The sequence below is a fragment of the Myxocyprinus asiaticus genome, chromosome 23 (assembly GCF_019703515.2).
Source record: "Myxocyprinus asiaticus isolate MX2 ecotype Aquarium Trade chromosome 23, UBuf_Myxa_2, whole genome shotgun sequence".
Classification (NCBI taxonomy): Eukaryota; Metazoa; Chordata; class Actinopteri; order Cypriniformes; family Catostomidae; genus Myxocyprinus; species Myxocyprinus asiaticus.
Window position 1 is genome coordinate 41589442 of NC_059366.1, and position 15436 is coordinate 41604877.

The following is a 15436-nucleotide window of genomic DNA, read 5'->3' on the forward strand; positions in this document are numbered from 1 at the left end:
GAGGGGAGCTACCGTTTATAAGACGGGAGCATTTTGTGTGGAGTGTGGGTTGATTTTTCTCTGAGATGCCTGGAAGTGTGCCACACAATCGCGAAACACGTGAGTGGGCGTGGATAATGGGCACAGATATTTCACTCAGAGTGCATCACACATCCATGCATAGCAATAATAGTGTAAAGGCTCGAGCGAGCTAACAATAGACACCAATCATCCACGGTTATCACGTCGAGTGAGTTTTGTTGGAAAGGAAAAAAGAGCTTTTTCAGCCTTCAGCGCACGTCAAGCAGCCGCTACGAGGTATGCACGCTATTCAAGCAATGCAAGGAAGCCTTGCATAACATAATAGAAAAAGGCAGGAGCTCTAGATTCCTATAAACGCTATACTTCCAAGGGGGTTCTTCCCACTGGGGACTGACAGCACTATTTGCGTCACAGTACAAAGACGCTAAAATATACATGAAGACGACAGACCCTCCGATCTGGACACGCGCAGATTAGGGCGGATGCCAGGTCTCAGTAAGCTCCGTGTGAACCTCAGAGACACTGCTTTCCGAACCACGGTCTTTTGACGGCGGACGGTGTGCAGGAATCATTCATTCCGATGAGAATTTTCCAGCTCGACAGGAGGCGACCACTCAAGGCCGAGCTCCATGACCACCAGCGCAATGACGGGGAGTAACTAGTATCAATGGCCAGTGTGCGCTCTTTACCCTCGCTGGGGGGAGGAGCTACATCATCCTCCATGGACCATTCTCCGATGCTGCGAGGGACACGGCATCATTATCAACATCAGGCCCACCTAATATGACAACACTGCTCATTCATAGAGGGCCATAGACTCTTGAGACTCATGTCCTCACAGTGAGGGCAGTCTGTCCTCATGAGATCTGCTCTGGCGTGGGTATGGCCCAGGCAGCGAACGCAGCTCTCATGTTGGTCTGACGGAGCGATGTGTCGCTCACAGGAACCCTTGCGATGTGACATCTTTAAAAAGATGCGTACAAACTCTTTTATGTGTGTTTTATGTCAGTTGGACAGAATTATATTATATATATTGAAAGGATACAACTCCTGCCTGGATGCTGTGGGAAGCGGGTAGATGTCTCGCTGAGCGAAGATCCCAATTTCTGTGATGGGACTTATTTCAATATGTCTTATAAAGGACATTCATCGTAAAACCATCATTACTTAGTAATAAAATCATTTTTTAATTGAAAAGCAAAACTTAATAGCTTCTAAGGAGCTTGTGATCTTAGACTGATACAAGGTTCACAACACAAACAACATGTAATGATATTTACACAAAATTAAATTATATTCTCATTTAAAATTGTAAATATGTTTAGATATACTGTATGTCTTATGTTGCTAAGATTAATATATGAAATCATAAAAAGACAGGCTTCTTTCACATATACAATAAATAGCATTTTTGCTTTGTCATTATCTCCATTAAAAACTACAACTGGGATGGACGGACGGACAGATAGATAGATAGATAGATAACAGACAGACAGACAGACAGACAGACAGACAGACAGACAGATAGATAGATAGATAGATAGATAGATAGATAGATAGATATTCCCGCTACACTAGATGATTTTAATGCTAAACTAAAACTGGCTGTTGAACACATGGCGCTGGGTTTAGTGAAACCCGTGCACAAGCCAGCACCCATTTCATCAAGACTCCATGGCTGTTAGATCGCCTGGAGATATTTATTAGAGGCGCATTCAATTTTCATGGGGTCTGAAGCATTCTCTTTCATCCAGCTGCCTGCTGTCAACAGCAAGGCGGAAGCCAAGGCACGGTGTGGCAGCTCCACACGAAGGGGAGGGAGTGTTTAAGAATGAGGGGGCTATACCTCCAGGTGACATCATCAAAAGATGGGTGAAGGGGGCGGACCCATTATGAACCCAAATCAGCCAATTAGATGCAGTCCTTGTTGAGGATAACTGTTTGACAAGATAAGAGTATGATGGTGGTAATCTTTCTCACAGCGAGGAGTAGGAGTCAGAGAACAAAGAGCGGGAGTGAAGAGCTGGGAGAGGTTTTAGTATGAGAGTACAAATCAAAGAGAGAGCAAAAAATAGATGGATTTGTCTGTGAAGAAGTGGATCATGGGTCAGAGTATCACATGATCTCATCTAAACTCATCAAAGAACCAGAGTGAACAAGTTCTTCCACTTACCTCCTGTTGACACTTGCTTAATTTACTCTTCCTCCTGCAGCACAAAAAGAGTTCCTGCCTGTTGACTGGAGGTCTGTAATGTCTCACACTGGCCTCTCCAAACATTTCCTCTCTTCTCCTAACATTCTTTCCTCTCTTTTCTTCTCCTCTCATTCAATACATTCACTTGTGCAGTTAAAATTGAGCTACAGCAGGTTTTTGCATAGTCGAGCTAAAGTTTTCTTTTGTCTGTCCAATGATATATGACACAATGAAGGAAGGACGACACATCCATTGGTTACATGCATGTCGCACGTAGGGTTGCCAACTTTCTATCAGTCAAATACTGGACAGGGATGCCATGGAAAACCACATTTAAATAAATTCTCTCAATCTATCTTTTTATAAAAAAAGTTTTTTTTTTTTTTTTTTTTTGCCAAAAGATGGAAACTGCGATACATGGAGACAATATTTTCCTTTATGTGCTATCTTCTCTGTAATTTAGCATGTAAAAGAAATCAGTTTGTCTGTAGACAGTATATGACTAATAATGCGCTATGTGCTAAAAACTAAATTTGTTTTGGATTTCTCCTAGTGTCTATGGCAAGAAAAATTTAAGCAAGTTTACATTCTCCCTGGTTTTTGTTGGAGTACATTAAGCCAAATTAAGCATTTTTCATGTTTAGCTCTACTTCTTTCGATTTGTGTTTTCATTTGAATCTGTAATTTGTTTGCGTCAGCAATAGCGTTTTTCATCTCACTTTTGATTTTATGATACTAACGGTTATGTTTAGATTTAAGGTTTAGGGTAGGTAGGTATTTTGTTTATTTAAAACTCGATAGAGCATTAACCTTAAAAACCTCATCTGTTTGGGAGGACACTTAACTCACTTTTAGTGCCACCCAGTGGAAGTTTCATCTTGGAACAGCCACAATGCATGTCATGCATATCATTTTGCAGAAATGTGGGTAGTCACATAATTTCAGGCTGCTTTGTGCACAACGCTGAGGCCAGTTGTGGTTTGATTAACACAAAGATGCTGCACAAAGCTGAACTAAAATCGCACAATCTAGGTCTGTTCTTCCGACTTCGCCAAAATTGGACTGGTACAATTTTAGTCAGACATTTATATGACATTTTAAAATGACAAATTATTGTTTCATTCCAACTGAAATTAAACTTTTAAAGTGCATGTACACATACTGGTTGTCTCCTCTCTACTCATCCCCTTTGCTCTCATTGTCTCCTCTCATTCTTTTACTTTACTTTAATTCTGTCCTCTCCTCTTAAAGGAATAGTTCACTCAAAAATGAAAATTCTCTCATCATTTACTCACCCTCATGCCATCCCAGATGTGTTTGACTTTCTTTATTCTGCAGAACACAAATTAAGATTTTTAGAAGAATTTCTCAGCTCTGTTGATCCATACAATGTGAGTGAATGGTGACCAGAACTTTGCAGATCTAAAAAGCACATGAAGGCAGCATAAAAGTAAACCATGTGACTCCATGACTAAATCCATGTCTTCAGAAGCAATATGATAGGTGTGTGTGAGAAACAGATAAATATTTACGTCCTTTTTTTTTTTATAAATTATCCTCCTTGCCCAGTAGGTGGCAATATGCACAAAGAATGGGAATTGCCAAAAACACAACAAAACTGTGAAAGTGGAGATTTATAGTAAAAAAAAAGGACTTCTATATTGACTAACAGAGCTGAGATATACATCTAAAAATCTTTGTCTGTGTTTTGCAGAAGAAAGAAAGTCATACACATCTGGGATGGCATGAAGGTGAGAAAATGATGAGAGAATCTTCATTTTTAAGTGAACTATTCCTTTAATCTCTCCTTTGCTTTTATTCACTACTCTTCTCCCATTATTATCGCCTCTCCTCTGTTTTTATTCACTCATTTCCTATCCTTTTTAATGAGACTCTGTGAAGATGACAGAGAAGGTACAATGAACTAATTGGCTTTGGGTTCAGTCTTAAATGCCATTTAAGAAAACCACATGTGGGCTCTCAAACAGACACACACACTTCTGTCTGGGCCAAAAGAAAGCCCAATTCACCTTTAGCCCACTACTCAACACAATCACCACCTAAAGGTCAAATACCATGTACATTCTCCTCAACCAGAGAAGTGTAAGTATGTGTGAAAGTGAGAGAGAGATAGAAGCTCTCAAAACTCCTCTGACAGAAGGGGGTATTCTTATTCTTTGTTTTGCCAATTAGTGCACTAAGACTCTGTATATTGTGTCAGCCTGGTTATAACTGTTGGTATTTGTGAGTCACTCACTAGTTCATTTTTATTCTCCTCCAGCACTCTTGCTGTGTCTCCAGCACAAGGGGCTTTTTGTTTACTGTATTGTGACGCCAGACTCTGGCAAGCACAGCCTGGCCAAGGCGGGAGGCCAGCTCACACACTAACACACACTCACACACACTCAAACACCAGCAGAATTAGAGCGAAGACATGCCCGGGCCCAACTAGACTTGACCAGCAAATCCAAGTACATTCCAGCTCAGAACACAGACAAGCAATGCCTGAATGAATTCCATAGGTCAGTGTCACATAGGCACACTCACCTGAAATAAAAATGTCAAATTAGATCTCTTTAATATCTCAACTGTTTCTCTTAGACAGCAATGAGATTGAATGAAGAGCAAAAGGAGACTTTAACTTTAAGTGATAGTTTACCACAAAATGAATATTCTGTCATCATATACTCACCTTGTACCTTTACAAAAGATGTTAGGCAGATTAAACAACCTGTCACAATTCACCTTACAATTTACATTTTATGGAAAAAAGATCCAATGAATGAAAGTGAAAGGCAAACATTCTGTCTAATATTTCACTACAAGTCAAGTTTGGAACAACAAGGGTGAGACAATTATTACAGTTCTCATTTTTGGGTGAACTATCCCTTTAAGTCTCTTCCATCCTAAGAGTTTTCTCTTTTCAGAGAAAAGGACTCCAATCTCATATGTCTGTTTTAAAAGAGTGTCTCAAAATGTGTTAGATTTGTCAAGAGACCAAAGTCTGCAATCAATAGAGATTTTTCAAAGCATTTGCAATCAAATTCTTCCAAGACAAAATTATCTGGCTGGGCTATGAAATTTGTAGCACTATACTCTTACTGTATGTTAACAATTGTCTGTCTTGTTCCTTTTTTTTTTTTGTCGTACTTTCGGAAGCAACATCTGAGATAAAAACTTAAAGGAATAGTTCAACCAAACATGAATATTCTTTCATCATTTACTCACCATCATGCCATTCATGTATATGTCTTTCTATTTTCTACAGAATACAAACAAAGATTTTTAGAAGAATATCTCATCTCTGTAGGTCTATACATTGCAAGTGAATGGTGACCAAAACTTTGAAGCTCCAAAAAGTACATAAAAGCAGCTAAAAGTAATCCATACGACTGCAGTGGTTTACTCCTTGTCTTCTAAAGTGATCAAATCAGTTTTGGATAAGAACAGACCAAAATATAACTCCTTTTTCACTAAAATATTGACATTAACAGTTTCCTTGGCAATCATGATTTCAAGCTCAATTACACTTCTAGCGCCATCTAGTGCTCTGCACATGCATCAAGTGTACTGTAGTGTAAGGAAGCGAAATTGAACTTGAAATCATGATCGTGCCTGCAGTCTGCAATGGCAAGATGTACGTACAGTGAAAAACAAGTTACATTTTGATCTATTAACCCAAAATCGATTAGATCTCTTCAGAAAACATGGATTAAACAACTGGAGTTGTATGGATTACTTTTGTGCTGTCTTTATGTGCTTTTTGAAGCTTCAACATTTTGGTCAACATTCTATGGACCTACAGAGCAAAAATATTCCTTTGTGTTCTGTAGAAGAAAGGAAGCCATACACATCTGGGATGGCATAAGAGTGAGTAAATGTTGAGAGAATTTTAATTTTTGGTTGAACTATTCCTTTAAATGAAACAGAATTGTGAACCCAATTACATCTCCTGAGCCATAAAAGAGCAACCTCTAAGCAATAACATTGTCTTCCGGTTATACTCGTACAATTAAATCTAACCCTCACACAAACCTTTTTGTATTTTTAAATTTTCATTCTGACATTGTTGAGAATACTTATGAAGCCATTTTCCTCATGACAACTGTTGGTTGGACCCCAAACACATAAACACGAATCAACCTACGCAAACATCATTCTGTCACACTCATACACCCATATGTAAACACACATTGCACACATACATATTCCCTCCAGCATTCAAAGACACACACACACACACACACACACACACATACACACAAACACACACACACGTGTTAAAATACATGTAAACACCCTATCATAATTCAACAAACACTCAGCATAATAAGTGTCATACAAGTAGCTCTCTGAAGCTCATGATCCCAGCAAGCATTGGTGCTAATAGTTCTGAAAGTGGCACTCATGAGACCTGAAGAGTGTATAAAATGATGAAGTGATTCTAGATATATTTTTGTGCTTGTATAATACACAATTCATCTAGCCTGAATGTATGTAGAATGTGAATATGATGTCAAAGTAAACATTAAAACATTGTCTGGTAAAATCCACCCAATTGGCTGCTACATACATGTTGTAGTCTTACCTGGCGCTGGAACGTGTGATCGCATTACTGTATGCAATGAAAGGGTGAGAACTGGGTCTCTGAACCAAGTCCATCCTTACAGTAGAGGCACGCTGACCCCAGAACACATTTACCCACTGTCTCACTGGCCAAAGTGCCCCGGTCAAAGACTGACCTGCCTGCACAAACAACCACCTGAATGTGTGTGTGTGTGAGTGTGTGTGTGTGCATGTGTGTGTGTGTGGGGGGGAGGGGGTGTCAGTTGTGTCTATATTAACTGGACATCCAAAGATTGTCTGATTTTTTGCCTCTTGACTGCTCGTCCAAGGTTAATTGTGAAAGTGAATTAGTGAGGTCGAATAGTTAGTTATTCTAGGTGATTTTTTAACAACACAAAACTCATTTTCTTATGCAGTGTTTTTGTCTTGTAAAATAAGATGTATTTTTTATATATATAAATAAATAAATAATAAAAACATCATAAAATAATAATATTAATAATAATAAATTGTACAAATAAAATAAAAATGTTCCCAATTAGATTATCTAAACATCGTTAAAACAAGATACATTTACTTGAGATGCAAAATTGTACAATATTTAGACTCATTTTTGAAGAATACAGAGGTTTAGTTTTCAAGATAAAATTAGGTTTCTACTTAAAAAAATTAATTAAATAATAAACAAGAAAAAAAACAACTGTTTGCCAATGGCTTGGGAAAAATTAACATATATTAAACTTATCGCATCTCACTGTTTATTTCTGAGCCATGAGCGTTGTGTTGTAGGACTAGTATTGGCTGTAATCTGATTACAAAGTAATTGATTACTATAGTATAAAGTTATAAGTAGGGTGGACAACTGGTTGAATCTCTGCCAGCCCCCCTCGTTCGTGTTTCACCATGGGTCAGGGGATAGGGGCCGTCAGAAGTTTCAGTGGGGGGGGGGGGCACAAGGAAAATATAGGGGGGCAGTGCCCCCCAGCCTCCCCTAAAACCCAACCATGATTAATGTACAATTGGTTGCATTTTCTGTTACAGCTGAAGGGCGTGCACCCCCTAATGAGTTGTGTGCGACAATGAACCAGGAGGAAATATATAGACATTAGTTTGAATTCCTTGAGCGGAAAAACAAACACTTTTATGTTAAAAGTGTTTTACAATGTAACTTGATATTAGTAATGCAACTTTTTTTTTTTTTTCAGAAATCTGATTACAATGCGTAGTGCATGTCTTAAGACCCCTGTGTTGAGGGGGAAGAACATTTTATGTTATCACGCCCTACTAAACGCATCTGAATGGGATATGATAGACATGAACTTAAACCAGCATGCATTATTTATACAGGGTTTCCTTAAGACTGACTAGTCGGCTAATTGATCAGAAAACTCTCTTACTAGTCCATTATGAAAATAAGTCGTTTTGTACATCCTTACATCTCTCTATATCCCTTTCTTTTTTATATTAACCAAGTCTGTCTGCCTCTGTAGCGGGTTCCAAGCTGAGGTTAAAATGATTAAATATGCTCAGATGAAATCAGGCAAACATTTTTAGCACAGCACACCCAGAACTGTGACTGGTTGTATCAAAGTCCCTTTAACATAACACATCAAAACCAACCCTGGACGCCTCTCTGAACCAACAGGGACTCCGGATAAAAAAAAGGGGGAACGAGGAAATGGAGGAGAGAGATTCGTCATGACTTTTCTAACTAAAAACTTCAGTCATGAATCTAAAAAAGATTCGTCATGACTTTTTCTCTAACTAGAATAGTCGCTTGTGTCACGCTGCCCATGTGTGAACGCAGGCATTCTGGTATAAAAGTTGCTTGGATGTTTTATTCAGTTGCACAAAGAAAGCAGGTCATTCCGAGAGTCTTATTGTCTCGCCTTTCCCGACTTGCTCTCAATCTGACTTTCGTAAATCTTTAACTCTCACACCTTCTGTACCTCTCGCCTTTCTATCTCGTAACTAAAACTCACTCTCGCTTTCTTTCTCTCTTCTCTCAATAATGTGGTTTGGGGTAGAAGATTGGGGTGGGGGGGTTGGCTTGTGTGTGTTTGTGGTGGGTGGTCCGCACTGTGCCCTGCCACTATGGTCTGGCTAATTGGCGGTGTTGTGGTGCTAAATTCGTCCAGGGAGCTGTATAGAGCCAGTAGGGGGAAATTGAACAAGCTTCACCTGTCAAAAATGCTTCCACTCAGAGCAGCTGTCAACAGGCCCTGTTTACCTTCTACACAATTATCATCCACCCCCGGGGAACCCTACAGAACAACTCATCCTGCCTCCGGGGTTGGGGGGGTGGTCACAGGGGACATGCAATGGTCGAACACCCAGGGATCTCAGAGGGAGAATGGTGAATGATTCTGGTTATGGGCGAATGTTAGGGAGTAATGTTAGTGAGAGGTTACTATATATTATAACAGGAATGCGTGGGGCTCTAACCGGCTATGAGAAGATAAGTGGTCTCAAAAATCAAGTCATGTTTATTCTGTGCATATATAGAGTTTTATTTTAGTGCAGGTGGATTCATTTAAAACTTAGATTTTACAAACTATCATTATCATCCATACGTATCTAAAACATCCCAAAATGATAAAGGAATAGTTTACCAAAAAATAAGTAACCTCAGAGAAATCTTAGAAAGTGAGGATATTCATCGAGAATAAGGTTGTTACTATATATTATATATAGTAACCTCAGAGAAATCGTAGAAAGTGAGGATATTCATCGAGAATAAGGTTGTTAGTAGAGAGTGAATGTGTTTGCAGATTGTAAAAATGTCTGTAGAAAACAAGGTTGTTTGTAGAGAGTGAAAATGTTTGTAGAAAGTGAGGTTCTTCTGAGGAAAGAGGTTGTTCATAGAGAATGAGGTTGTTTACAGAGAATGAGGTTGTTCTGATAGAGTGAGATTGCTTTCTGTGGTTTTGTGTGGTCTGGCTGTAGCCGCTGACCCGACCCTTGACTCAGTGGGACAGTGGGTCTGTGGTGCTAGGCAGCCTTGCAGGGTTTCCCTTACACACATAAACAGTGTGACCCTGTCTGTCTTCTATCTTTAACTCCTAAGATCCATCCAATTCATTCACCTGAACTCTCCAGGCGTATCTGTCCAGTGCAAGCCATATATCTCTCAATCATGGCTTATTAAAACTGTCCCAAAAAACAGTGGGTTTTGTGCTTTCTCATTTCTCTTGCCAGCTCAATTGAGCACTGCTTCCTCCTGTTTTCCATAACCACCCACACAAACACAAAGCCCAATCACTCTCATTATTTACCTAGTCTTGCGTAGCCAGTCATTTTGCAGGTCCATACTGCAACTTATTCCATCCAAGAATTGCCCACTTAGACAGGAAGAGCTGTATAACTGACATATAAAGCGATCAATCCCATTTTTATATTGTTTTACATGTCGTTTAGGGGCTGGTTTATCTGAGATGTCACTAACCTGTCAAATTCAGTGATTATTTTTATCTGCAAAAGCACTCATTGTGTCGGTCTGGTACCTTGTAAACATTAATTTATTCCAAATGGACTGATAAAAAAAGCTTATATGCCCTTAAGCCCAGAAGTTGCTTCAAATCAGCCAATCAGATTGGAGCTCACTAGATCGAGTAAGTGTTTTCCAGTTTTGCGTGCATAGATGCATCAGAGGGTTAGTGAACTGATTATAGCCGGTTAATGGCCGTGCTTAAACTATTGTTCACCCAACCAACACTGGGACAGAGACAGAGCTCTGGAGAGTTCACACTGATTCAACTCCTTCAGGAAATGAGGGAGGGATCAGGGAGGGAAGAGGAGGGATCATGGCCCTATCACTTACACTGCACATCTACACGAATGGACTTGATGGCAGCCACCCCCACTCCATTCTCAGCCTTGCAGTAGTAGCGGCCGCCCTGCACTCTCTGGATGTTGGGGATCTGTAGAGTCTCATCGAAGATGGACGTTTCCTGGAACTTGTCAGAGGCACTGCCTGCTGTCTTGGTCCACCGCACCTGCAGGGGGCAACATTTGCAGATTCGTGAGAAGTTTGTGATATGATGGAACCAGTGAAAACAAATTAACCAAACAAGTTCAATTGTTATTTCATTGCACATTTCATAAAATGCAATTTAATGGTCAAGTATGTAATTTCTGTGCCACTAGCATCACCACTTGGAATTGCAAAACTAGTAACTGTTTTCAAACAGGTTTCCCGAACACACTCCAAACTCCATTGGCAAACAGATATTTCCGGCCAACACTCAGTGACGTATACAGTAGGTAGGTGAAGGGATGTATTTTAGCACTGCTGGAATACTGTATTGACTAATCAGCATCCAGGACCAGAATTTATATATGTTTGAATATTTCCATATGGAACTTATGTGTCTTGTAATACAGTACATTTTTAAGTTGTTTATAATTGGAAGTAGCAATGCATTATACATGTACTTAAAATACATTGCCCAATTAAATTATACATATATTCACAAAAGTTCACTGTATTACTGTATTACTGTATACAATATATATATATATATATATATATATATATATATATATACAGTTGTGCTCAAAAATTTGCATACCCTGGCAGAAATTGTGAAATTTTGGCATTGATTTTGAAAATATGACTGATCATGCAAAAAAACTGTCTTTTATTTAAGGATAATGATCATATGAAGCCATTTATTATCACATAGTTGTTTGGCTCCTTTTTAAATCATAATGATAACAGAAATCACCCAAATGGCCCTGATCAAAAGTGTACATACCCTTGAATGTTTGGCCTTGTTACAGACACACAAGGTGACACACACAGGTTTAAATGGCAATTAAAGGTTAATTTCCCACACCTGTGGCTTTTTAAATTGCAATTAGTGTCTGTGTATAAATAGTCAATGAGTTTGTTAGCTCTCACGTGGATGCACTGAGCAGGCTAGATACTGAGCCATGGGGAGCAGAAAAGAACTGTCAAAAGAACTGTGTAATAAGGTAATGGAACTTAGATATCCAAAGCCTTGAAAATGCCAGTCAGTACTGTTCAATCATTTATTAAGAAGTGGAAAATTCTGGGATCTCTTGATACCAAGCCAAGGTCAGGTAGACCAAGAAAGTTTTCAGCCACAACTGCCAGAAGAATTGTTCAGGATGCAAAGAAAAATCCACAGGTAACCTCAGGAGAAATACAGGCTGCTCTGGAAAAAGACGGTGTGGTTGTTTCAAGGAGCACTTTATATATATATATATATATATATATATATATACTATATAGATTTATAAATAGATAGATAGATAGATAGATAGATAGATAGACAATAAGTTAGTATTTGATAACATTAAACACAATAGTTATCATTACCAACAATGTACAATACTTTTACAGCCTTTGTTAGTCTTGTTAAATGTTAATTTCTGTCTATATTAACATATTTTTACATTAAAAGTAGTTAATGCATTATGAACTAACATGAGCTAACAATGAACAATACGATATTTGCAAATTACCTTTAATTAAGAGAGTACTGCTGTAAAAACATATTGTTCATTGTTAGTTCATAATACCTGTTACCTAATGCATTTACTTATGTTAACAAATACAACCTTATTGTAAAGTGTTACTGATTTGTTTTGTCTCAAAAAGTGAAAAGTGAATCTCCAGAAAACAGAGCTGAGAAAGATGTACAGAGGTACTCTATGATTATGACCTCACTGTAAGTACAGTCTGTCTGTAATAACACTCTCACCCATCTTAATCATTCCTTTGACTCTTTCAAGCAGTCTTTATATTGAGTGTGTAAGGTCAAGTGAACATTACAAAGTAAAGCCAGTGTAATCTCCAACACATGGCCACCTCTGGACATCAGAAAGCTGCTTCCATTATAGCAAGGGTCACCTCTGAACAAGGTGCCACACGGGTGAGCACCGATTGTAGTTGGTAGCGCCAGGTCAGCACGAAGGTTAGGACGTGAGTGAAAAGGATTATGGGATTACACAAACCTGGTAAACGGCAGGCTTTGTGTTTGTTCAGGTTTATTTGCCTGTGGATTTGGGACACAGCTGCAGTTCATTCATCAGGTGGACTGGGTGAGAAATTAACACAGAGGAAGGGAGACAGAGAATTCCTGCTGGGAGTCACCTCTCCTTTTGGTGTGCAAAGGACAGAAAAGATGGTGGCAAAAACTATTTGCAAGTATTTAATTACAAAAAAAAAAAAAAAAAGAAAGAAAAAACATCCTTTAGATTGAAAAAGCAATCCTTGATTAATAAACTAATGCTAGTAGCTTTTGCACTGCAGTGAAAATTAGGCTCACTGGTACAGGCGTGAAACTGTCGCTGATGAGTAGTTTGAGTCGAACCTCAGGCAATGCAATTTTTCAAATGGAACAGTTCACCTGAAAATAAAAAATTCTATCATCATTTACTCACCCTCATGTTTTTCCAAACCCAAATGACTTTCTTTTGTTTGCGGAATACAGTCTCAGTCAACGTTCTCTTTCATTGTATGGGGGAAAAAAAAATATTGGTGACAGGCTTAAATTATGCCTAAAATCTCCTTTTGTGAGGAAAAACAAAGAAGTGTGTTTGGAATGAGGATGAGCACTGCCGTCGTAAAACAGTGGTTCACAACTCTATCTGTTATGATGGGGTTGAGCACAGCAGGGAAAAAAATTGCTAAATCAGGAATGTTAAAATATAATAAATAATAAATCTGACACACTAAGCAAAATTAAGCCAAATCCACAAGTGTTCCATTAATTTTTACAGGCTATAATTATTGCATCTGCTTGTTTTTACAAAATGTACAAAATTAATAATGTAATATAATGCTCATAGTAATACCCTATTAATTAATGTCAATGCTTGTTTAAAAAGATAGCAATTTACAATAAAGTTGTATACATTAACCAACAATGAACAATTCACTTACATCATTTCTTAATCTTGCTTTGTTAATTTCTGCATATACATAATTAATATTAAAAGTTGTATAAAATTATATTAGTTCACGCAGCAACAACAATATACAACAAAATGCAACTAATTATACATTAAAGTGAGGATAAAAATATGGATAAAAATGGATGAACACTGTCAATGATGACAGATTTTCACAGAGCAAATCCCCAGGAGGTGTCAGTAACTGTTTATATTTGACCTCCATCTGGGTTTCAGTGAGGCAATTACAATGGAAGTGAATGGGGTCAATCTGTATACGTTAAAAATACTCACTGTTTTAAAAGTATAGCTACAAGATGAAAACAATATGGGCTCTGTTTTCATGAGCGCGCAAAGCGCAGCGCTATGCACAATGACTGTGCACAACATCTTATCCAAATTTCATGAGAGCGCTAATTCTAAGTATGATTTTCATGCCAGTGCAAAGCGCAAGTGGGCATGATTGGGAGTGTTTGCGCTACTGAATTAAAGGTCATGGTTTATTTTTATTTATTTATTATTCTTATGTTTATATTTACAATTGTATTTATGATCTAATTAATAGTGGTATTGGTTGTCGTAGAGTGATTTTTAAGTCACTGCAAAAGGGGCCGGTGAAAGAAGTTGGAGAGAGTAAAATGTTTGGATTTGGTATGATTTTTCTGACCACTTCGTTATTTTGATTATAGTTTTTGTTTCCATTGAAGCGTAATTTGAATTTAGAAATATTTAGGTTTAGTTTGTGTGTGTGTGTGTGTGTGTGTGTGTGTGTGTGTGTGTGTGTGCGTGTGTGTTTCATTAAATTAATTTTATTTTTTTAATAAAAATCGACCGGTAGAAGTGAAGTGCATGCAGATACTGTTAACACTAGCCATGATTTGTGTGTCAGTAGATGCAAATGATTAATTACTTACATTATAACTATAACTGAATGAAGTGTACAGTTGAAGTCAGAAGTTTGCATACACCTTAGCCAAATACATTTAAACTCAGTTTTTCACAATTCCTGACATTTAATCGTAGACAACATTCCCTGCCTTAGGTCAGACAGGATCACTACTTTATTTTAAGAATGTGAAATATCAGAATAATAGTAGAGAGAATTATTTATTTCAGCTTTTACTTCTTTCATCACATTCCCAGTGGGTCAGAAGTTTACATACACTTTGTTAGTATTTGGTAGCATTGCCTTTAAATTGTTTAACTTGGGTCAAACACTCTGGGTAGCCTTCCACAAGCTTTTCACAATAAGTTGCTGGAATTTTGGCCCATTCCTCCAGACAGAACTGGTGCAACTGAGTCAGGTTTGTAGGCCTCCTTGCTCGCACATGCTTTTTCAGTTCTGCCCAGATTGAGATCAGGGCTTTTTGATGGCCACTCCAATACCTTGACTTTTTTGTCCTTAAGCCATTTTCCACAACTTTGTAGGTATGCTTGGAGTCATTGTCCATTTGGAAGACACATTTGCGACCGAGCTTTAACTTCCTGGCTGATGTCTTAAGATGTTGTTTCAATATATCCACATAATTTTCCTTCCTCATGATGCTATCTATTTTGTAAAATGCACCAGTCCCTCCTGCAGCAAAGCACCCCCACAACATGATGCTGCCACCCCCATGCTTCACGGTTGGGATGCTGTTCTTCGGCATTCGCCTCACCCTTTTTCCTCCAAACATAACGATGGTCATTATGGTCAAACAGGTCAATTTTTGTTTCATTAGACCAGAGGACATT

General features: G+C 38.3%; 1 protein-coding gene across 1 annotated transcript in view; it reads right to left on the reverse strand.

Moving 5' to 3' along the window:
- Positions 1–15436, reverse strand: part of LOC127413523 (MAM domain-containing glycosylphosphatidylinositol anchor protein 1-like) — a 272396-nt gene that overhangs the window by 158937 nt on the left and 98023 nt on the right. The window contains exon 4 of the mRNA XM_051650732.1: positions 10602–10776. Within this exon, the coding sequence (XP_051506692.1) occupies positions 10602–10776 (175 nt within the window). The remainder of the gene's footprint in view (positions 1–10601; positions 10777–15436) is intronic.